The 25,015-nt window shown below is 48.9% G+C and overlaps 1 protein-coding gene across 1 annotated transcript in view; it reads left to right on the forward strand.

Annotated features, from left to right (window-relative positions):
* LOC8042177 (arginine-glutamic acid dipeptide repeats protein) overlaps positions 1-25,015 on the forward strand; it is a 54,829-nt gene that overhangs the window by 12,405 nt on the left and 17,409 nt on the right. Inside the window, 17 exon segments of the mRNA XM_042290799.1 lie at positions 5,502-5,865; positions 7,171-7,369; positions 9,419-9,499; positions 11,357-11,501; positions 11,761-11,856; positions 12,487-12,710; positions 14,306-14,464; positions 15,851-16,172; positions 18,274-18,517; positions 19,726-19,950; positions 19,952-20,140; positions 20,142-20,603; positions 20,605-20,653; positions 20,655-21,190; positions 22,114-22,258; positions 22,345-22,461; positions 24,182-24,414. Of these exon segments, the coding sequence (XP_042146733.1) occupies positions 5,792-5,865; positions 7,171-7,369; positions 9,419-9,499; positions 11,357-11,501; positions 11,761-11,856; positions 12,487-12,710; positions 14,306-14,464; positions 15,851-16,172; positions 18,274-18,517; positions 19,726-19,950; positions 19,952-20,140; positions 20,142-20,603; positions 20,605-20,653; positions 20,655-21,190; positions 22,114-22,258; positions 22,345-22,461; positions 24,182-24,414 (3,500 nt within the window). The 5' untranslated portion in view covers positions 5,502-5,791.

Raw genomic sequence — 25,015 nt, forward strand, 5'->3', positions numbered from 1 at the left:
CCCTGTACATGAAGGGCATAATACTCAATGATGAAAGTGCTGCGCCATTTGTGCTACATTGCACCATGAATGAAAGTCTGCTATATCTTGTGCCAAAGCACCATTTTTTCCCAAAAATTGCACCACAGCTGCGCTGAGGCAGCCTTAAAGAAAGCTCAAAATTAAATTTTTTTTATTATTGGTCAATTTCATTATTCAAAGAAATTGAAGGAAACCAAAATGGTACTGTGTTTTACAGCGTCTGCCCAACCCGCCGCATTGTTTGTTTCATGTTAAATCAGAGTACAGTCGAAGGCTCAAACACATACTATCAGAAAGTACTCGCTGCGCTTATGGTTGACTTAGCCGATAGCCGATGAAAGAGCATGCACAAATAGATGACGAATGCCATGATGTCGCACCTTTGACGCGACATCATGGTTTGATTTGTACCATTGGCTTATAGCGTTGCCTGTGTTTTGACCTAAGATAAAACGAAGTATAGAGGTTGCCTGTCAATTGTGCTGGCCCCGTCTTCGGCTGAATTTTCAGACGCAGGAGCTAAAAATTGCGAGAAAAATGTGCAAAATAATGGAACAGCGAGTACTGTAACAAGACAGAACCAGGGTCATTTGCTCCTGTTGATACCACTTGATTATCGTATCTGCCACATGCCTCCACGCCATGAGTACAGTTTACCGTGGCACTGGTACCGATCATGTTAACATTCACAGTCTTACACCAGCGTGCATGCTTCGAGCTTCACTGCTTTGTACCAAAGTGCGAGGAGCAGCGGCTGATGTGGAGAGCGCTTGGGTTAGCACGATTGGCTTGAAAATCATGCTTAGTACTATTACAGATTGACCTTGTTTGTTATTGACTGTAGGTTGATCTCTAATTTTGTTTGAATAAATACTTTAGTCAAGTTAGTTCCCGTGCAGTCGTCAATCGTAAGGGCAGCAAACTTTGACTCAATTCTGGTTCAAACGCCGGCTAAAGCGCAATGTCGCTTTTAAAGCTCCAATGTAGCTTTTCATAATATTTGCTGGTTGTTGTTTTTGCAGTTTATAAAAATTATAATCTTGAGTTCAGTGTTTATAAACTTCGTGAAAAAGGTGGTTTATAGACATTTTAGCAGATATGCTTATTTTTGCAGGAATTATATTTACAGGCTAATTTAACTATTCGCTGTAAAAGAGAAGAAGAGAGGAGCCTTATCTTAACTGAAGTCTTGTGCTAGGCTTTATTTTTCTACACATCTTAAATACTCATTTTAAATTGAACCTACTCTGACCTGAGCCTAATTTCTAAAGAAGCTTATGTGTTTTTTGCATCATAGCACTGTTCTTACTACAAAAAGAATAAGTAATATGCTTTAGTATCAAAAGTAACTCTCAATCATTATCAGATATGAACTCATTAGCGATGCAATCACATTTTCATGTTGAAGTGACCTGCTAACAGATGTTGGCACCTGCTCCAAAAATGTCAGTCGCTGCTCCAAACCAATATTTTTTTCTGCTACAAATCCTGCTACAAAAGGTGTAATGCCACTACCTTCACTGTACTGACCAGAAGGCACCTGTGTTATGATGCACTAATGAATGCACATCTGAGGAGATTCAGCTAGCATAATGCTTGTGCATCTTGGTTTTGCATCTTGTGTTTTCACCAAGTTACCCTTACAAAAAACATATTCAACAAAATATGTTCTGTGTTAAACCCGAAAGAAATGTGCAATCCTGTTGACTTAGTCCTCTTTTAAACATACAGAAACTTGAGCAGAAAAGGAAACACAAGCAGTGTGCAAGCAAGCAAACACTACAGGGCAGCAGCTAAAAAAAGCACATCACTGCAATACTATCTAGGAGAGGTGTCAGCTTGCAGATAACCTTGGAGCGCCTGTGTATTATGAATGAAGAGGCAGCTGGCAAGAAGAGCAGGGGACAACGAGTGTGTTCCGTTGTTGCATATCCCATCCCCAAGAAGCCTGCAACCTTGTTTTGTGGTTGGGATTGTCTGCCAAGTAGCACATGGGTTATTCCATGCCAAAGGAGATGCAGCAATTTTCTCATGTCTGTGATATGTACAAAAAAATTAATGTAGATAAAGAAACCTTTAAACTAATATATATATATATATATATATATATATATATATATATATATATATATATATATATATATATATATTATTTTTTTTTTTTTTTTTTTTTTTTTTTGTGAACAAATTAGATTTTTGATGATATTATGCCTTGAACTTCTGGAATTTGCATAAAACTTGTCTAATTAAGAAAAAACATTTTGAAGAAACGATTGTTTACCACGAAGATTTAGGTGGGCACGTAATTACTCAATAATATGCCTTACGTTTCATTAAAATAAAAACACTGAGGGATGCCATTTTGGCATCCTTCAGTGTAAAAAAATTAATATTTTAGTCATCTTGGAGTTGGGTGTTAACTACAAATTTTTTCTTTTTTTTTTTTGTTCTCATAGAACTAACAATTGAACTGCATCTCTTAAAGTTCCAAAGACGTTTTTTTTTTGTTTTTTTTTGCATTTTAATTGAATGACAAAATTTTCAGTTCATGCAAAAATGACCTTATTGAGAACCCGAAAAAGCATTGTGGACAACGGTGCCTGCAACTTTTGAAATAGCCAAAAGTTCAATCCACCTCATCTGTTCAACATATGAAAAAAAAAAAAAAAATGAAGAGTACTTTTTGTTGTTGCTGAGAAGTTATTTTTTAAAGATGGAGCCTCACCGACCATGCCTCCAGGCATGGTCGGTGAGTGTCTGAAAGCATTTGAGGTGAGTTAGAGTTAGACTGAGTGCCTGAAAGATTGGAGCGTCATTGCTGTAAATGTGCCTTTTTTAATGTAGGGGTTTGATGCAGAATTCGGAGAAATTTGGGAAGTCTGGCCTCCTTTAGAACTTCGAAAAGAATAAGCGAGGTACCAAAGGGTTTGATTGAAATGTTTATTAGTTTGTGGACATTGTGGGCACCATACATTCCACTGACTGGAGTAGACATGTTCTTGTTTTGTTTTTGTCTAAGGATTTGCATACGTGAAAGAGGTATAAACTGATATTAACTGAAGGCTGCAATGTTTGTAAGGTTCTCACACTGAAGTACAAAAACAGTGCAAAGCACGGTCAGTCTTCATTCTGCTGAGACCTTGTTCCTGGCTGTTTGTGTCTGTTCGCTTCTTCTGTCTCAAGTTATATTACACGGGGAATACCGGGGAACTTCTAAAAGATGTTGACAGAGCTTTTTTTTTTGTGTGTGTGTGTGAATTTGCTGTTTTTAACAGTCTGACAAACATGGATGGCCATCATGTTTCTGTGCTCATTTGCAGGCTTAAAGAGAGCCTAGCACTTATTACCATGTGTGTGGCATGCTTCAGAGTCCATAACATGACATTTTGTTGGGGTCTTTTTATATCTTGGCTGTGGTGCTCAGGAAGTTGTTGGAACCAAAAAAAAAGTATTATTCACTGTTCTTGGTTACCAATGGACATAAAAACGTGGCCCATGGAAGAGGCCACAAAGCCCTAATGTTTCACCATTGGTACTGCATTTAAAAAAAGTATCCTGAAGGTGTATGCTTAATCTGTCGACTCATCGCTTGCAAGGGTGCACAACATGCGGCCCGCTGACATGGCACTGCGAGATATGCCCAAAACTGCAACCATTGCATTGATGCCAGATATTGAAAACCCTTGCAGTTCCCAATGAACATTTTTTGGCGCACGTCATTTTTGAATTAAGCACCCCTGCCTTAGGGCATGGTGTGACAGCCATTTTAAATGGAGAGGTACCTATAATCAAGTAATGAACCTCGTACGGCAACTGTTCTCCTTGTAGCGTGGTCGTGCAGTGGGACTGTTGTTGGGCATCAAGCCTTTATTGGTTCGGCCCAGTACGTAACTTATCTTCCACAAATGGGACATGGAGAACGATTGCAAGCCCTTTTTTGAATGTATTGTGGAATGTTTTATTCAAGTGGTTGCCCTGAGGCTTGTCATGCCACCTAAAAATTTGACACACGACGCATTTACGGCAAACAAGGGCTAGAAGTTCTTTCAGATATCTAAGGTCCGTAATGATTTTGCAAAAAATTGTTTGTGTTATACATATTTTCGCATTATCAATTCCTTCATTTCCTTTCGTTTTATTTACTCAAAGGCATTTTTGACAGATGCACTACACAAAGCGTATCAATTCCTTCATTTTCTTTCGTTTTATTTACCCAAAGGCATTTTTGACAGGCGCATTACACGTAGCAGGTGACACCTTTATAAAAGCATTTAAAAAAACAGAAAACCAAATCTATAAGAAAAGTATGTCTGGTAGTTTGAATGGTGATCAAGCTTTTCAGAACTTTTTAGATACAATTTGATTATATCTTTTTTTTTACTTGGGAGTTGGCCAGCTTGAAGTGCGTTTGACGCTAAGGTACCTGAATGGTGTTCTTTTAGGGCAATGCCATTCCTTCTAGTACCCATTGCCAATGACATGCAAATAAAAAGAAATAAGATAAGCCAAAATTACGCTGTTGCGCCGGTCAAAGCTAAGCACTTGAGCTGAGAGCTGCTCTTTTTCGCCAGAGTAAAGAATTGTGCCGCAAAATGACCTGATGTCGCCACTCTAAGAAGACACAGTGGCTAATTACACCCGTTATGAGCCTTGGACCTAACAGTTCTAGCTTTATTTATTTTAAGTTTCTTCCAAATAATCCTCTTCATTATTGTCATCATTAACATTGTTTGTGTGTAGTGAGGGGTGGCTAATAAATGTAAGGTACATCGGTGTAAAAGATTTCGAGTAGAATGCCATCATGAGGTGTCAGTTGTGTAGCAGAACAAATTGTAATATCTGCCAAATGCATATTTTGTCATACGAGCAACAGTCTCCTACTCTATGTGTAGAGATCTGTCCCCGATTTTCCCTTGGCATGAGCTTCTTCAGGCAAAACCTTTCCCATTTCACCCCCATGTCGGGATGTACGTTCAAATGATACACTGCACAGGCAAACATGCAAAAGAAAGCTAAATGAAAGAAACAAATAAACTTTCAAAACCCTCTCAGACCCTTTGGGAAACTTCATGCATCAATAAAAATAATCTGCATTTTTCTTTTTTTTCTTAATTTGGGGGTTAGTAGGATCAACTCTGTATCTTTTTGTACAGGCGATACAACCAAATGTCTACCACGCTATGCTTCCACCTTTGAGACGCCCGCGAGATCTATGAATACGGTAGCAGGCGCCTCATTTGAGGTGATAAAATTTTCTTAGAGACAGTACATATCTATCATCTTTCCATCTCTCTTTTTTACAAATCCTTGTGGTGCAACTGTTGCAGAAGATTTGCAGATGTGTGTGTGAGAGAGAGAGATAAGGCTCGCGAAGGAGGAAATACTAAAAATGGGATGCTGTGCAAATGCATGCTAGCCCATGTTTTTCTATGGGACCCGTCGCACGTCCCGCAGGCTAATGAGAGCCGCATCGTTAACAGGAGCAGCGAGAGGACGTGCGTCGCGGCCGGAGGAGGCTGTCCCCCCCGGGGTGGCCGCAGAGGAGGAGCGGGGCCGCTGAGGAGGAGGCGGAGGAGGCTCGGGCACCCCCCCTTGAGGCGGAGCCGTGGCGGGGGGCAGCGAGGGGGCAGCGGTGCCCCCCCAGCCCCCGGCGGCAGCGCAGGTGCCCCCAGCCCCCGGGGGCGAGATCCGGGTGGGGCCGGGCCACCAGGCGCGGCTGCCCGAGCTGAGGCCCGCCTCGGCACCCCCAGGCCACGAGGGGGCCGGGGGCATGCCCCAGGAGGAGCTGCGCTGGACCCCCGGGGTACCCGACTGCGACCTCATGATGTACCTCAGGGCGGCCAGGTGGGCCTCCTTTCTCTGCTCCTCTTCCGGACTGGGGGGGTCGGACCTGCCCTTACAATGCAGTTTCGAGAGACACGAGACGAGAGAATGCTGCAGACTTGAGTCGGAACACATTGACTGGGCAGATTGCCTCTGCTCGGACCGGTTTCACACAATGGTGCTTTCCCCGGCATTTCGATGAAACAGCTGCAGCTCTGGCCTCCCACGTCGACACACGTCAGTGTGCTACATTTTGTCACAATCATCTACAAACTGGCACTCTCTCGCACATCGCGATAGACCTATTGCCAAATTACCCAAGCATCAAGGAGAATGCAAGGATTGGTGTTCCACGTGCCACATCTGCACGCCTTCCCCGTATAAAAGATTTTAAGAAAATAACTAAAATAAAGCGTTGACGAACGAGCGTGCAAGATGCAATTTGTTATAGGCATTTGCTTTGAAAAAATTACTACTGCTGATGCCAGCACATGCGCCGCATGGAACACAAATCCCTGCATTCTCCTTGATGCTTGGGTAATTTAGCAATAGGTCTATTACTAACCGATCTGCCTGAGCCATTAAGGCCCGTTCACACTCTTGCAACCGAGTACGACCGAGAGAGACCAAACCGGTTTTTAAGCCTCTTGCGATCTCTTAGGACCAGCTCCGCTCAGCGCATCCGGTCCCAAGAAGTCTTTCTCGGTCGTACTCGGTTGCAAGAGTGTGAACGCGCCTTTAGCCTGTCGGAGCGATTAGTAGCGTGCCAGGACAAACTTAAACCCCATCCTCGGTTGTCGGTCACCACCACCACCACCACAGGGAATTAAATGAAAATATGGTTAGGAATAATAACTGCTCAAAAAAGACGAGGACGAAAGGAGCAGATGCACACAGAAGGACAAACAAAAGTTCTGGTCCTCCTCTGCATGTCTTCACCTTTCGTCCTTGTCTTTTTTATGCCGTTGCTACTGTTGCGAATCGCCAACTCACCCAAACCTCCATCTAGACAATCTTCAATGCTAGGAAGACAAGGACGAAGCTCCTTCGGTGGCAGAGAGCGTGCCAGTGAGCAGCACAATATTGCGTTCGTCATTGATTGCCGCCACCTCAAATGTTCCCAACCTACACTAACCATTTCGTCAATTTCGATCCCAGTAATATTGCAACCCCGGCATTGCAGGAAAGATTGCTTTATCTAAAGTAAGCCTTAGGTTGGCACGAAACCGTACGGAGCTGCTACCGTCTCGGTCACGTGCTTAGAGTTAATTTTCCGCGTTGCTCGATGCTACACACGCATGCGTGCGCGGCGGGGTTGGCACACAGGAGCATGGCGGCGTTTGCGGGTATGTGCGACGGGGGCTCGGCAGAGGACGGCTGTTTGGCGGCCTCTCGTGACGACACAACCATCAACGCCCTGGACCTGCTGCACGACAGCAACTACGACACGGGCAGAGCACTGCAGGCCCTGGTCAAGAACCCTGTGCCCAGGGGCCTGGACAAGAAGTGGACGGATGAGGACCAGGTGGGCTGGCCTCTTGTGCCAAATTGAGGAAAGGGGGTGGGGTGGGGGTACTTTGATTTTGTCCCCAGCTATACTTGTGTAGTGCAGGAAGAAAGGTTGTCTTCTGCATTACCAACAACCTTTTAATAATCTTGGGAGCTGGGAACTGATTTTGTGATGCTTCGAGGAAGGTTGGAATCTGCCCATGATTGCTTGTGCCTCGTGTCCGCTCAAGTCCCGTGCAAGCAGCTCACCTGCACCGGTCGGCTCTGGTAGCCTTTCGTTGCCATCTGTGGGGCTCATCAACCACCACTCTTCTTTCTCGTTTATTTGATATTGAAGGTCCCACAGGGGAAGGGAGTAAAGAGTCATTGCAGGAGCGGGTACGAACCAAGGCACGCGGTGCATATGAAATGCAATAGGCTGGGGGCTGTACTGGAACATGACTGAACTGAACTAGGAAAGAGTCATTGACTCAACAACGATCAATGGAAGTTTGCAGGAGCCAATTCAAATACACTGCAGTTTAGAAAGTCGTTGCCTTTCTGTTGTCTTTCTGGCTCTCTTATTTAATTCATTTTTTTATTGGAGGCTTTAGCATTTGTAAGAGACCTGCCTCACTTGGGCTTAATCTCCGGCGGAACACTAGCAAGGATTCTTACTCTTCGTAGTGCTTGTACACTGAAACCTTAATGAAATCGGCAGGCTCTGGCAACCTATAGTGAACTGTCCGTCAGAATATCTGTTTTTAGGCTAGGTGGTGCAAGCTACCGCCCATTATAAAGAGTGCAGTCGTTAATACCCATCCATCCATTCATCCACAAAAACCTGAGACAAAGAAAATGAAATATGAAATTCCAGTCAAGGTAAAAGCTTCTTGAGACACCACATCAGTAAAACACCTGGAGAAAAAAGATAATAGTTACCCAAAGTGGCCCTTCACTCTAGTTCAAATAAAAAATAATAATACAGTCGCCGACTGATTTTTAGGACTTGCAGGAACCGAAAAAACGTCCGAATAATAGAGCAGCACGAAAAATCAGCAAACAAAAAAAACTCACCTTTATTACGTCTAAGCAATAGTGCCTTGCTTTCAGGTTACGCCTCCGCTTGCGTAAGGCCACTTTCCATTAGCTTGAAAATCGCTGCCTTCTTTTCTAGCATTATGGTCGAGTACTTTTTGCGCTTTTTCTAGTTGGTGACAGGTTAAGAGAGCTTGGAAGCTCCTCCTACCTCTCTCCCCTTTGGTAGAGCGAATGCTGTAGAGCAGGCTACCTCCTCTCCAGTGTTCACTCTACTGAAGTGGAAAGAGGTGGGAGGAGCTTCCACTTCCTTCTTGACCTGTCACCAACTATAGTGGCACTTTGCAGCACCAGCGTAGTCCGAAATTATGATTTACGAAGGCGATATGAGAGGCACAAGTCCACGACTGCAGAGTGGCGACTGAACAAAGAAAAATGGTAACAATGATGACGATAATGACATGCAGCTAGAGAAGAAAAAAAAAAATCTGTAGCGTAGCGTCACCTAGCGGTAGGACTTAACAGGACTCAAGTAGCACTGCCAAACCAAGCCAATCCATGTGCAGCCAACATAGAATCTAAAATGGCGGCTAAAATGTGATCCCTGTTGTCACGTGACTGCACCCTGACAAAGTCCAAAAGAAGGCGTCCCTTCCCGCTGATTGCTCGCGACGATTTTGTCCGAAAAATCAAACTTTCGGACTTTAAGCTGTCCAAAACATTGGTTATGATAATGCACTATTTCTATCAGGTAGGTCACACAGTTTCTATGTCTATCAGGTAGGTCAGAAATATTGAACAAGTCTGAATTATCGGCTTCCGAAAAATCGGTTGGCAGCTGTAATAAAAAGACCGGCGGAATGGGAAGTTTATTGTGAAGAATTTTCTATAAAAGTTAGAAATCACATAAGAACCTGTAGTATCAATGACATGACAATATTTCTAACAACTGTGAAGGGAATTATGGAAAACAAGGAAGTGATTCTGGAACAATTTTTGACTGCTACCTCACATTCCTTCTAAATGATGTTTTTGTTGTCTGTCACAGAAACGCTTTGTGAAAGGATTGAGGCAGTATGGCAAGAATTTCTTCAAAATCCGCAAGGAGCTGCTTTCTCACAAGGAAACGGTGAGTACCTTGCGTCCTTGGCTATCCAATGTCAACAACTCCGGTCGAATCTATAAACTGCCGAAGCATTGCCTGGTAGAATTCAGATTCTGGGCTGGAACCATTATTTGTAGGGGGCCAGAGTTCTCACGCCTGGGCAGCTCTCAATTGCCAGGTGCTGTAACTTGGGATGCCTGAAATGCTTAATGGCCAATTCTGCATGTACATTTTCTCTCGGCTAATGTCACCAGAACCTCCTGCACATCTTTTTAAGACTCTTAAAACCAGGTTGAAGTTAAACGAGTGCAGTGGTGCGATTGCTGTGCCAAAGTGCTTACCCTGTTACATCCTGCTGCATTTCACCAAAATGTGGGTGATATGCGCCGGTGCTGTGCCAGAAGCTCATTTTACTTTATCAAAACAGAAATTAATACTTCAGGCATCGCTGCACTGCCAGATTGTTACTGTAAGCTTGTGCGAATTTTCAAAAGTGTTTGTGTGTCGCTCTGAGTAAGCTGCGAGTTGATGCAATCTTCGTATCCAACGCAACTCAGTGCTCAGAAGTTTCCAGATATTTCTCATTGTTTGTGGCCTGTTCGGGCAGTTTAATTAGCTCCGTTGAATGCACTTCTTACCGCGCACTGTTGCACTAGAGAGAAGCTGCGTCCGCAGCGCAGCCTTGTGTTGAGGGATATAAAACACACTTATAGGGTGAAATAATACACAACCGATTGTCGTGTATTAAAGAAAAAAAGTTGGTGAATGCTGACTGATCACATATATGTGACAGTACAATTTGTTCAATGTTATTCTCCACATGCTGACTTCACCACCTTAAATCTCAACGTGTAAGAAGCCACTAATGTGCTGAACTAAATTACTTTTGAAATTTAATTATATGCGTTGCAATAGATGCTAACGAGTTGTTGCACTGAAGTTAAAAGGCAAATTCGAAGCAGTGTTATTTTATTTGAACAGGCCAACAAATGAATCTTGAAATAGGGTTTACAGTGGAATGAAGGGTCTGCTTGTGCAACAGTTATTTTTTTTGCTGCTAATAGGTGGACTTTTGGCACCTCCGAAAGTTCCTCCAAAATGTTTTAAAGTAATTGCAACACTGCAAGTGCTTTTTTTCTTTTAACGCGAAAGCATTAACTGTTTCATGGAGTGAGTTGACGTCGTCAGCCGCGCCAAACGGCAGATAAATTCCTGAAGCCGCGATCTGGGCAATCCCAGCTTTGAAACCATGCAGAAGTCCACTAAAACGGCAGTGATATGAAGCCACCGCAGTGTCGGTTTCACTTAGCGCCACCCCCATGGCACTGGGTGTCCGCGAGGCAGCGGCTCCACCGCTCTACGCCTAAAGTCAGCGCGGCGAGGAGAGCGCGTGCGCTCGGCCATCGACGCAAGTACGCCGCAGACGAAATAAGGGGGTGGAGGAACGGCATGTATGCTCTTGCATTCACAACCCATAAGAGATGCTTAGGTGTACCTCGAGCCTTTTTTTTTTATATCAATTGTTTATTATTTACAGAGGTGTTTACACAATGCATGGCACTTGGCTCCTAATGCTACAGAATACCGGTTGTTGACAAGTTGTGCATATCCCATTAAATTTGGAAAAGTTGCACAAATTAAAACTCTCGCTTCTTATAGCACAAGAGTGTGGCCAACACGTGTTTATAAAGCTTCCCTTAGGCCAAAGAAGCGTTTGTTTTGCAACTCCGAAATGCGAGTCTGTTGTTTATTTGCCAGGACATGCCAGTCACCATTTCCCACTGCTACTATCAGTGCCCTCTACTGTATCCAAGAACGTTGTTTCAATTGTTTCTTGAGGCTAATCCAGTCTAAATTGTCCTTGCCCCGTTTCTGCCCCAGGCTGACCTCGTAGAGTTCTACTATCTGTGGAAGAAGACCCCAGGTGCGGCGACTTCCCGGCCTCACCGGAGGCACCGGCGACAGAACGTGCTTCGGCGAAGCAGACCATCATCCCGACTGACCAAAGTGGCGCAAAATGAATTCGGTCAGTGCACTCGCCCTCTTTTGATGGTTGTTGTCACACGCAAGCTTAGAGGTCGCCCATTCTCGAGTTTTACCGTCGGTAACGCTCCTTAAGTTTTTTTTTGACTGGATTAATGAGCTGCAATTATCTGCATTATTTTTCCTAATGTGTCGTACCTCTGTTTCGACCCTGGTTTTTGTCGAAGTTGTGTCGAAACTCTTGCCTAGTAACTCGCTCGTGAGTTTTTTCAGTGCTTCCTATTTTGACCTTTTGCCAACAGCGGATGCGAGTTCAGCGAGCGAAGAGGAGGAGTCTGCTGATGATTCTGATTCCCGGGAAGTGCCGGCCTACACATGCCACACCTGTCTCGCCACCAGTATGTCTCCCTTTTTGTCGTCTAGTCTGTCGGCGTAGTGACATCACAGATGTGATATTGCTGTAATGTGTTTAGAAATAGTTTTTTTTTTTTGCCAGGTAATATCTTTTTTTCTTTTTCGAGTTTAAGAATATAATGAGCTAGACTTTTGTGAGCTTAGCCGCTGGAGAAAACTAGGAACGGCTGCTGACCCTTAACTAGGTGTATTAGCAGGCCCAAAGAAGCCACCTCCCTGTGGAAGTTTGGTAGATCTGCCGCCGACACCTGCCCCATTCAAGTTGGGCCTGTGTGACTCTTGTGCATGGGAGCCTGGACAAAAGAGGCTAGAACTCAAGAATGCCAACTCTTTGACCCAAAGTTTGCTTGTATTTTGAGCGAGGTGTCCTTCAGAAATAATGCTCTGCCACTGCAGAAAACATTCCGGAGAATTTGTTTGGTTAGCAGGGAGTCTACCTGAGTTGTGTGCAGGAAGGCCCACCAGAACTCGAGGTTCTTCCGACAAACTTTGTCTAACTTAGCTTCCACCTTGTTCGCGCCAACGTCTTTTTAAATGGCAAACGTATTGGTGCGGAGCAAGGGCTCTTTTCCGAACCCGGGCAAGCACTGCATTGGGGCGTGGCCGGCGTGCAGGTTCCAAGGAGTGGTTCCAGACTGGCAAGGAGGGCTCTGTGCTGTGCTGGGACTGCTGCCAGAGCCAGCAGAAGAAGGGCACCCTGGGCCCCCTGGAGGCGGCCCGGCCCTTGCCGGAGGGGGCTGGGGGAGGCGACGGGGCCTCCCCATTCCTCTTCAAACCTGTCGACGGGGACGGGGTCCACGGGGGAAAGCACGTCATGCGCACCCGGCGGAACAAGGAGGTACGTAAGGTTTCTTTTGACTCCACGAAAATCGGCTTCTCTGGGACTGCCACCACCCTGTTCAATTATCAGTAAATGCAAGACAGTTGGTCCCCTCCAAATACTGTTAAAACCTGTTAAAGCGTAGTTGGCAAGAACCGCAAGCACCGCCACTCGCGCCGTCACTTCAATGTGCATTTGTGCACGCATGGTCACCACTTCAACAACACAAGCGACAATACACGAAAAGAAAAAAAAAAGGGGGGGGGGGGGGCGGGGAAGAAAAAGCGAGATGCACAAAAAAGTTTAAAAAAAGCAACGCTCTCTTCATTCATAAAACAAAACTAGCAAAAAAAAAAAAAAAAAAAAAGCAATAGGATCAAAGAGAGCAAGAAAAGACGAAAGACTAAGCGTAAAAGACGGCAAAACAAAATGATAAGCGAAGATACAAGTCATTCAAAGTATGATTGTTGACATGCTCAACAAGCTAAAGCCTTTTTTTTTTTTTTCTTTTTTTTTTTTTTTTTTGTTGTTGGGGGGGGGGGGGGCGAGTAAGTGTTGGTTTTCCTTTCTGCTTTTTGTTCTTTTCGCTGCGAACTCCAACAATAAGCCAGCATGCTTCGTGCGTCCCTTCGCGCGGCTTGTGGCTCCTGGCGCGTGTTAGGATCTTGCCTTGTACAGCTTTGTCGCACGCAAACCAATCGCAAGAGCAGCGACGACCGTGTTCGGGGAAAGCCTCCTTACCGGGGGAAGCTCAGCCCCCGGTTGGGTGTGTCGAATGTCCCAGGAGGACGAAGTTTGATATAAACGCACACGGCTACTTTTGCATGAGATTCTCATGGGGAGTGTTTTAACTGTTTGAAAGAGACAATAATTTGAAATACCCAGGTTCGATATAATTGGACTTGACTGTACGGGGAGGTTTCAGGATGCTCGCTTTGCAACCACGCTCTCGCGAAGTATGCGCATTCTTAAAATTTGAAGCCAACACCTGTGCCTCTTGCAATGCTGCACACAGCTTTTTGTTTACTCCAATGATTGATGAGCACTTACTGTCGCACAGAGTGTGAGGTTCGGTAATTAAAAAGCAGGGTAAGTGGTTGATCCGGTAAGAGATGCTTCCCCAAGTAGCAGAGTTCCTTGCAGACTTCTATGGTTACTCATTACAAGTAATCAAATTACTCGTAATTGATGACTTTTTGGAGTAATTTTGTAATGATTTAATTACATATATTAGGAAGTAATTGCAACAGTAACCCAATTACTTCTGGAAGTATTAAAACTTGTTTGTACAAGATTCCTGTATGAACTGTTTTGGTTGTCGTTGGGGGCGGGTCTCTCCATACTTCTGGCTTCACCTCTGGTGGCGTCATGTCACCTTCAGAAGCTTCCTACCTCCATGTCTGGCACTAACTAATGCCATAGAGCAAAACCCTATTAGGCCCCAGTTGGGCCCCCGGGATCGCTGAACTGTGGCCGAGTAACGCATTGCTCTGGCGTGCTGCCCGTGTCCACTGCCCCGTCGGCTTGGCACAAAGCGTAGGAGGGGACCGACGTGGGCGCCTGTCTTTCGGGTTTGTCGTCTGCAACGCTCGTTCTACCCCCTCTTCCCTCAGAACCAGAACCACACGAAGGGGCGGAGCAAGCACGGGGGCGGCAATGAGGGGGCGAGTCCGGACGCCCTGGACGGAGCCCTGGCCACCAACAACAGCAGCCGGGCACCGGGAGGGCGCAAGTCTCCCGCCGCCAGCACGGGGGACAGGGACAAGAAGAAGGTGCGTCGTGCCCCTGCTCACTTAACCCCTCTTCTTGAAACGTGTTTGATGACTTATAAGGTCACATTGAAATCTGTGCTCTCTCTCTGTCACTTTCTTTTTGAGCAGCAGTCGTTTGAGAACCTTGCAAATGCGAGCAGTACGTATTGCAGCATCTCTAGGCTCGTGCGCTTCAAACAAATATAGGCAAAGGAAAAACAAACAATTTTTTGAACAGCTTGAATGGGAAAAAATTTTCATAAAAGAAATTTATATAAAAAAAGAAATTGTTGTAATTAGGGTGCGAATCGAATTTGTAGTTGGCACCTGTGGGAGACTGCGGACAAGTGGCAACTAGCTGGCCACTAGTCATGTGGTGCTTGCACTCTTTCAGGAGCTTCTTATGGGCTCTGAAAGTTACTTATTAATTATTGTTTTTATGTTACACTTCTTTTTTTAACAAAATATTTTGATGCTTGAAAAACAAGTATAAGAAAATCATCACTTTCTTTTTGACTTGTACAATAACAAGCAATAGACTCACTATTTTCTGTTGGAATGGGAGCAGTGTCATATTTTAGTTTCTAACGTGTCAGTTTCCCCAAAGTGACGCCGCTGCTCAACGAAGGGCTCCAGTCCCCTAAAGCGAGCAGCGGCGTCGCTTTGGGGGAACCGACATGCTAGAAACTAAAACATGCGACACCACACCCCGTCAAGCAGAAAATGGCCAATCTTTAGTCATGTGACTGCTATTGCCACTCGTCCACAGGCTTCCGCGGGTGCCAACTAAAAATTTGTTTTGTGTTTGCATATTTCTTTTAAGAGGGGACATGGGTTTGAAAATCGCATCAATGAGCGAGTTTGTAGCAGGTTCTCGCGTGTTGAACCCGAAATCGTCATGTCCGCGATCTGTGCTCATGACATCGGCTCCCGTGGCATGCAAGTTTTTAGTTGGTTCTTACGTGCTTGTCACATCATGAAACGCGAATCCGCTGCATCCATTATCTGCAATGTCGGTTCACGTGCCACGCAAACTTTAGCAAGGACCTGTGTGTTCTTGTCGCACCATGGAACCAGGGTTTGCCTTGTCTGCGATATGCGCACGCGACATCGGTTCCCGTGATATGCGAGTTTGTGGCAAGATCCCATCTGTTTATCGCACCGTGAAACGTGAATCTGTCGTGTCTGCGGTATCAGTTCCTGTGTCATGTGGTTAATGGCGGTAGCCTTGGTGTTTATCGGCCATTTTTTAGCAACTTTTGCTGCCTCATTTTTAAAGATCGCCCACCCAATATTTGTCGCCATTTATCTCTTCAAAGTAGGACGGGTGTTTGTAGCATATTTTACCGTACGACGGATCACCTCACTTGGCGGAGGGGGCTCACGTGCTTCCCCTCTGTTGCCCAGAAGGGAAACCCGGAGACGCCCACCAAGGGCAAGAAGAGGGGCAGGGAGGAGACGACACCCACAAGCAATGCCTCGGCCCCGGCCGCGACGCCCAGTGCCAACGCGGCCTCCCCTCCCGAGGAATCCTCGTCCTCGGAGAATGCGGCCAACGCCCCATCGGGCGCCGAGGACGACGACAACAAGTTGCTCTGCTCCTCGGCGGCCAAGAAGAAGAAGGGCGGCAGCAGTGAGGGGGCCGACAGCCCCGCCGAGTCCCCGGGGCCAGCCGAAGCACTCTCCAGCCGCAGCAGCAGCTCCGGGGGAGGCCCGGCATCCAACGAGGGTGAGGATGCTTCTGCTGCACTTTGTCTCGCCTGTGGTGTAAGGTGTATGTAGTCGCAGAACGCATAGCAGTTGCCAGATAAAGTCCTTCCCTTGCTTTGGTCACAAGCAGTACCACCAAATGACTCTTCAATTAGTGGCTAGTGGTAGCCTGTTGCGGGTCGAGTTTTCCATGACTCTCTAAGGGAGACGTGCTTGTCTTTATAAAGTTGTTTTCTTAGTTTGCAGCGTCTTGTAGAGCTACGCGCATTGTTTACACACAGCTTCTTCGTTGACCCTGGTTTTGTGCCTCAACGGCGGCAAAAACAGTTTTATAAACGTGTTGAAGCGGCGAGATTTCTAGCACGGTGTTCGATCCGGCATCCGTCGAGGTCAGAGCAGACGCGACAAGTGGAAAGCATGTGCGCTCAGGTGCCGTCGCAACGAGGCGCTTTTAAAGTGCTAGCTTTATAGGGCCGACCAACCTCGGGAGCCGCGTAAGCACAAAATGTGTAGGTTGGTCAGCCCGTAAACGCTAAACAATCTTGGAAAAAAAAAACGACAACCAGTGCAGGGGATAGAACCTCAGTCACCAACGTGGAAGCCAAGCACACTGTTGACTGAGCTACGATCTCGCCATGCAGGAACGGGAGGAGAAGAAGCTGGGGGTGTGAGAAGTGAGCAGAGAGGAATTGGTTGGAAAGTGCAAGAAATAACAGAAGGAGGAACAAGTGGTGTAAAAGAGTGTGCAGAACGAGCAGGAGTGAGAAGGGCAGGAAAGCGCGCTTCCTCTCTCTTGGTGATTCAGGAAATTCAATGCAAAGGCTTGGTATCTGGGTGGTGCTAAATGCAAGCACGTGCAGCGATGCAGAGAGAAAGTGATTTGATGACATAATTGTTTCTATACCTGCCCTAGGCACCTCCTTAACTAAGAGCACCACTCACCCCTGGCTCTAAAAGACTAAGGGTCATCCTGCCCTAGGCAGCACTCAAACTACGAGAGAGTGCCATTCATACAGCCTCTTTTCTATTTTTATTTTTTGCATTGTCTGGTTGGCGGGGACACTGTCAGCGTAGGTTACTCGGGTGCACGCCAGCACCCTCACCTAAGAGTATCTTTCACTGTCATTGACTGCAGCCAAAGCTACGGACCACACGTAGTATGTTGTAACGGTACATGTATTGTTACACGCATCTCTGCACACTGATACGCACGCCCAGAATCTATGCTTTTCTGAGCATTCACTCGATAAAAATCTTTACATGCATTCTGTAACTGGTTTGCCACATGCTGTCAGGTGGTCTCTAGAACGTCGCACTACAGTGGGTCATCTGATGTGGTTGCTCCTCACAGGTCAGTTTCGTTAAGTTTCACACATCTCGACTCCGCATAAAGCCGAACATGTTGCGCCTCGGCGATAGAATGAATTTAAATATATATCTGTCCTATGGATAATATCTGGAGAGACATTATGTGCAGTTCAGAAAGGCTTTTCTGACCTCAGAAATGCTCCTATATAAACGCCCAGGGCAGCTCAAAACATGCTGCATGTTTCGTGTCCTCCAGACTTTATTCGTAATATTTTTTTTATTTTTAGATAATTTTTGCCCAAATTTTATAGGAAATAGTTTTCAAGCAGGTCGTTTATAATAGTTGTATCCGACTTTTCATCCCTAAATGTCAGTGGCGTACCCAGGAATTTTTTTCAGCGGGGGGGGGGGGGGGGGGGGGGGGGGGGGGGGGGGGGGGGGGGGGGGGGGGGGGGGGGGGAAGGAAGGAAGGAAGGGGGGGGGGGGGGGGGGGGCCGGCCTGAAGTTTATCAGGTTCGTCCCTGGCTACGCCACTGCTAAATGTAAGAGTGAATTGCACCGTACACATCGTTTCGTCTAGACGTTTGATTGCGGTATCTACTTTTTGTTCATGACCATTTCGTTCGCCGCCTGCCACAGGTGGGCGAAGGGACCGGTACTCTGGAAATTTAGATTTTCCCGTCTTCAATCGCTAGAGCGAGGCTCTTGAAACATGCTTGGCAACACCATTTTTTGCTCGTGCATCTTCTCGGCGTTCCTTTGATTCGGCCAACGTAACCTACGTGCCACTTTTCCCTCTCTTTCCTCTCCAGAGAACATGACCGAGGAGCCCGAAGCGGAGTCCACCAGTCCCTCCAGCCGGCCGCCCAGCCCCGTCGCTGCGGCGGCCCCCGTGCTGCCGCTTGCGCCTCCTGCGCTCCAACCGTCTCCCGCTGCCGCGGAGGAGCCCCCCGTGCCGCCGCAGCAGAACGCGGGGCCTCCGCCGCTCCTGCAGCCGGTTCCGGAGGACACCAGGCCCAGCCCCATCGTGGAGAGAGCCACCCCGACCCCCGAAAGGTGCGCCATCACCATTCCTCAACCACGGTTCCTGGAATGCTTTGCTGAGCTGCGCATTCGCCCCATCCCCAAACACAGTCCCTCGATTTCCACCCGACGGCGTGGAAGCGTCGTGCCGTCTCCCGCAGCAGTGATTCCCGGCAGTGACGCGGCGGACAGACATTCTGTTTGCAGGTCGCTTCTGTGGTTTGACGGTCCACGGAAATGTCGGGACGCCACGATGACGGCGACATTTGCGTTTGCTCATATTTCTTGGTGGTAATTGCCACGATCGGGCACCGGGATCGCGACATCCAACGAAGTGATGCGCCGTCTTTCGCGACGTCGTTTGTTGCCGTTTCGGCAACAATTGTGTATATAACTACATTTCAAATGCGTATATAACCCACGTTCTATACCACACATTCTCTTTCTGACATGTATGAAAAACGAACGAAAGGCTCAGCATGCTGCGGCTCAGCGTCTATGCAGACAAGCACCACCAGAGCTTCGCCCCAATCAACATCATTCACCATGTGGAGATGTGGTCAATTTTTTCTACTTGGTGGTTGATGTGGGGCATTGCTCTGGAGGATGTCGAACCAGCAACAAGTCTTGCCCCGACTTTGCTACTGCACAAAGTCTGGGCAGCCGCCACGGCTTAGCCTTTGTGGCCGCGGCGGTTCCGTGCAACTCCAACATTCCAGTTGGAATGTCATTGCAGAGACGGTGTGACATAAAAATCCTATTCGTATCGGCCACCTGCCCTCCCGTGCCTGGATCAAAAACGCCATTGCATCTTCTCGTCGTGGCTTTTGTAGCGTGAGCTACACTGGCCGAGGTTGAGCAGTTTCGCGTGGCTCGCATAATGAGCCGTGCTCTGTGCTGCACAAGCACGAGGAGCAGTGACGTCGCGCGGCGCACAGCTGGCGCTCCGGAGACGCCGCAGCCGCGTGCTCCGCCGCCACCGCGCACGCCTCGCCGGTCTGCACATTCCAGAGGAGTGACGTCATAACCACGGCAGATGCACTGGCACCGCCGCGTTCCCAGCTGTCCGCCTCCGTTGCGCAGTAGCCAAGCCTGACTCTGCACCGGAGCCGCTTGATAGCGCCTCTCATTTTGTGCTCATAAGCTCACGCTACGTATATCCTGGCATAGCCGAGCTAAGCCGCCACAATTTTTTTTGTTTTTGGACGCAAGACAATTGCCTCCTCCCACCTTCTGCGCAGCATGTCGAGGGAGGCACGGAGTCCGGCAATGGGGCAAGACGTGGCGCTCCCGCTGCTGGCGCGTCCACCCTGCCCGTCGCCTCTGATGGGCTCGGCGCCGAGCCACAGTCCGGTGCCGCCGCGGTCGTCGCCCGTGCCCCCTCCGGCCCACCAGCTGCCCATGGGCCGGGGCCTCACCCCCCTGGGGCAGCCACTGGGCCCCTTGGGGCCCCTGGCCCCCGTCCCCCACCCTGGCGGACGACAAGTTCGACCAGCTGCTTCCACAGGCGCCGCTTCTGTCGTTGCCGGAGAGCGGCCGCACCCGGTCCCCCGGTGGCCCGGAGCCCCTGTCCTTCATCAAGATGGAGATGGAGGAGCCCCGGCCCCTGCGGCTGGTGTCCTCCCCGCTGTCCCGGGGCCGCCCCTCGCCCCCCCGTGGGGTTGAGCCCGTCGCTGGTGGCCCTGTCGGTGCTGCCTCCCCCCGTGGAGTCGCTTCTACCAGCGGGCATGAAGAAGCACTTGGTACGCGTCAAGGAGGAGCTGCCCCCGACGCTGCTACTGCCGCAGGAGGGGCCCCCCATGCCCTCGCGGGAGCCCCCCCTGCTCTCCTCGGGGGCCCCTCCACGGGGGCCGGTCCCCTCGCCCTCGTCCTCCCCGTGCTTGCCAGCATCTTCTCTGGCGGCCGCTGGTGCCTCGGCGCCCCCTCGGTCCTCCCCGTCGGCTTCGCTGGCGCCCCTGGTGGACTACCCGGGTCCTCCCCCGCACCACGTCAAAACGGAGCCCCCTCCGTCCCCTCCCAAGGAGCGGCCGGGGCTGCCTACCCCGCCCCCTCCCTCCCCGCACCACCCCTCCCCGCACCCCAAGTCCTCCTCGACCCCGTCCCCTTCCCCAGCCATGCCCCCCCTCTCACCACCAGTACCCGTTCCCCGCGCCGCTCTTCGCGGCGTCCCCCCGCCGCCGTCGTGTCGACGTCGTCCCCCCTGGGGGGTGGCTACCCGGCCTCCCTGACAACCTCCAGGGCCGGGGGCGGGCCTGCCCCGCCCCCTCCGGCACCCCACCCGAGCATGCACCCTGGCTTTCCGTACCCGGCCTACTTCAGCCCGCAGCTGTACTCCCCCCACCTGCACTTCCCTCCCCAGTTTGCCCCACCACCTCCCCCGGCCCACCAGGGCCCCCCCCAGCACCACCCGTCGTCGTCAGGCGGGTCCAGCTCCAAGGCCCCGCCCCCCTCCCGGGCCCCGGTGTCCATGCCCCTTCCCCCGCAGCTGCCCCTGGAGGGCTCCCCCCATCGGCTGGGGCCCTCCCACCACCCCCCTCCCTCCCACCACGGAGGGGCCCACCCCTCCCACCACGGGGGCCCTCCTTCCCACCACCACCACCCGGGGGAGGAGGAGGAGGAGGAGCCCGAGGCCCAGCAGCTGGTGAGGGGACCCAGCCCAGAGCCCAAGGTTGAAGACAGCGAATGCCACCGCAGCCAGTCCGCCATGTGCGTCTCTCTTCCCATTCCTGTGCACCTTTTTTTTTTCTTTTCTTCCAGTTCAGCTGGCTGTTTGTATATTATGGCTGTTTGATACAGCAAATACAATGCAGCGAGTGAGTGAGAGAGCGCGCCTTGCCGCAGTTGGCATGCATTTGTGGGGAACGACGGGGAGTAGGAGAGCAGTGCCTCTGCTGTAGTCAGGTGTTGCGTTCACTCACGAGTATTTTTTACAGGAAGGGGCACTATAGTCGGATACAACATAAAAAAGACAGTGCGAGGGGGAAAAGGACAGAAACCAGGAAAGTTGAGGTGAAGAGGAGTGACCCTCTTTCCACCCTGGCTTTTCTCGTGCACACCCTTTTTCCCCCTCGCACTGTCTTACTGGGAACATATAAATAATCAAGACAAGCACATGTGCCATCTTATAAGACAGCTACTGATTTTATTTCACATCGTCTACCCTTATGAGGATGGCAACCTCCTCGCAACAAGCTAACGGGGAACACAAGAAAAAAAATTCATTGCCTCATTGCAGTGGGATTTTTTTTTTATTATTACCTTGTTGCGGGGAGGTTAGACGATTGTATAAAATTTGTGAAGTGAAGCAAAATCAGTAGCTGTGTTTTGGGACGGCGTGTGACTGCGAGTGCAGTTAAACACTAAGCTCATGCTGGCATCTGCAGCAGTAGCTGTTGAAAAGCAAGAAGAACAAATACCAGTTTGAGTGTGCATTTGTCAATACCTAATTTCAGTTATTTACTTAAAATCTTTTATAGCGATAAGGTGAGTGGTTGCGGCTTGAGTACCTACGTTCCCAGCATTCTCCTTAATGCTTGGGTAATGTGGCAAAAGGTCTATTATACAAGAACTGGGGTCTTGCGGTTCAAGGAGTGAAGTTGTCTTTAAACGGCCTTCCCCGTTGCTTGCAGCTTTCTGCGTCACTGGAGTCGAGGGGAATTCAACTCTTGTGCTCGGACGGACTTGACGTTCAAACCCGTCCCCGATTCGAAGCTGGCGAGGAAAAGGGAGGAGAGGGCACGCAAGGCAGCCGAGAAGGAGAGGGAGGAGGCCAAGGTGGGACTTCCCTTTTTCCCCTAGGAGTCGCCCAACGGACTGCCGGCGGAGGGTGACGAATCATTTTTTGTCTCGCATGTGCGCAGCAGCGGCTGAGCTCCCTCGACCACCGGGGCGGCCTTTCCGGGGAGGGCAAGGCGGGCTCGAGCAGCCACCCCTGCGATTTCCCTGGAGGACCTTACCAGTCACGGGGGGTTCCCCAGGTGGGTGCCACGAAATCTCAAATGGGAGACATCCGGACCTGGGACAGGGAACGTGAGAGAGCACGAATGAAGCTTGCTTTTCCCCGCATGTCGTATGACGGGCACAAACCATGGTTTTTCTCCTATTTCCATGCTTTCTTGTTGCCTCTTTTTCAAACTAATAGTGCAAAATCGATGCCAAACTTGCCCTTTTCTTTTTTTTTTGTAGCCTTGCCAATTATTTTTGGTTTGTCTACTATTTGTGCGATGTAAAGCAAAGCGGTCAGTATGAGACTTAGAATGGGGTGCTGTGGATGCCGTCATGTATTGTAAAACAAAATGTGCGTCAAAATGGCTGAAGCTGAAATGGCACAGTCAATTGTGCTCAACTTAGAAGAATAGTGTTCAGATGGCACAAGAGGTGACCATGTCACCTGACCCAATAAGCTTGCAGTGAAGACATAGCCTACATTAGAGTTACTGAGTGTTCCCAGAGTGTTGAAACTCCCAAGCTTCATTTCAAAACGGAGTTGCGGAGCAGCAGTAGCGATCCCCAATATGGTGCTGCCCTGTGCAGTCGAAACGGAGCGTGTACAGCGTGGCATTTGTTCTCGTGCGAGCTCTTCAGTCCACGTCCTTGGCCTGTGGCGACACTGATTTGTTTATTTATAGAGCTCTTTCCTTCGCTCCGAGCGGTGCGTGACTTCCTCCTCTCTGCCTCATCTCGCTCTCTCGCCTCGAAACGCATTGAAGTTGAGTGTTAGGCTTAGCATGTGAGGCGTGGAGTTCGAAACTCAGCACGAGTGCAACCGGAGCGAGCAAATTAGCCGGCAATATCCTCTAGCGGACCAGATTAGTGGCCATATGATATAAAAAAATCACTAGAGAAAATCAATGCACCTTCCGTTTGGTACTAACTTATCGATGCCCAGAGCTCCCACCATGGTAATGCGGAAACGTTTTATATATGTTTTTGTCGTTTTGGGTCGATCCACAAAATGGTCGACTGGTTACTTCCGCCACGGGCTAAATCAGTCAATCAAAACTGGATTCTGCGGGGTTGACTTTCGGTAAGTGGACTGAATGGAATTCGGTCTCTAGGAACATTCAGGAATTCTAATCTATGTTATGGTCATCCTTTTTCATTGCAGAAATGAATTGCCCATTGCAGAGCACAAACCCCCATTTTTTGAAGATAATGAATGGTGGTGGCGATGAGATGCATATCAAAGTGTCAAAAATTTGGGCGTCGGGAAGTGAGTGTGGCCTGAAATCGCACCTGGTGTCTTTGCTGTAGACGGGCAATTTGGCCGTTGCAGTAAGACTGCTAACCTGAAGTAATGCATCAAGCAGTGGTGATAACACGCTGAAGTTTCAATAAAATGGGAGCTTCTGCATCCACTAAAAGTTACGATTAAGTGTAATTCATGAGGGAAATAACCCATCTACAAATATAAGTGGATGAGTAGTAGCACCTGCTCTTAACAATGGGTGGCATCTTCTCACTGAAATCTTTCAAAATTCCTCGTAGCTCTTGACTCGGGTAACGTTGTGGGCCCAAAGCCTCCGCGTCTTTTCATCTTTGCTACTGTTACTTCGAGGGAAAATCTACTTTCCGGGATTTCAAATTTTCCCGCACATCCTTTCGAACCGACTCTGTCTGTATTGTTACCGTGAGAGGGCACCACGAGGAACCCGGTGTGGCAGCTTCACAGTGGGTGCCTCGATGTTCCCCGCGCAGAACCCCCGCAACGCCCCGTCGGCGCAGCACCCGTACGGAGGGGCGGACACCCCCGCCCTGCGGCAGCTGAGCGAGTACGCCCGCCCCCACGCGGCCTTCTCGCCCGGGGGCTACCCCGGGGCGAGGGCCCACCCTGCAGCTGCTGCAGCGGCTGCCGCGGCAGCCATGGATCCCATGATGCTGCACTACCAGCTTGGCATGTACGCCGCGGCGGCTGCCGCCTCGCGGGAGAAGTACGTACTCTCTCTCTCTCGGTGGCAGAGTTGGGGTTTTTTTTTACGACGGCAGCCTCCATTGTATATCTTTACGTCGCCGCTTATTGTGCCCTGCCTTGTTGCTGAATCGAAGCTTCGAGGCCTCTATGATGACCATACCAAGGTAGCTTGTGACATTCGTCCACAATGTAAGATGCGTATAAATGTAGACGCCGCGTGCTAACGCTGCGCACGTCGCAGCAGCCAGATGAAGTGCTTTCCTCGCCTCGGTTGCAAGCGGTACCACTGGAAGACTCTTCGACAATTGGCTAGCGGTTGTCTGTCGCGAGTTAGGTTTAATACGATTCTTTACGGACGGCTCACTCTTCTTCAAGGTCATTTTCCGGATGTGCTGCGTCACATAGAACTTGCCACTTGTGCCACGCAAGTTGCTTAGGCGCAGCTTAGGCGGCAAGAGCGGTTTTACGAACGTGTCGAAGCGGACAAATCTCGAGCGCAACATTCGAGTCTGTGTTCGTCGAGGTCGGAGCGAATGTGCCGAGCGAAAAGCTCGTCTGCCAAAGTGCCGTAGCAATGCAATGTTTTCTTGTGTGTGTGTTTTTTTTTGTTTTTTTTTTTT

Source organism: Ixodes scapularis, unplaced genomic scaffold, assembly GCF_016920785.2.
Source record: "Ixodes scapularis isolate PalLabHiFi unplaced genomic scaffold, ASM1692078v2 PGA_scaffold1__304_contigs__length_218370807, whole genome shotgun sequence".
NCBI lineage: Eukaryota > Metazoa > Arthropoda > Arachnida > Ixodida > Ixodidae > Ixodes > Ixodes scapularis.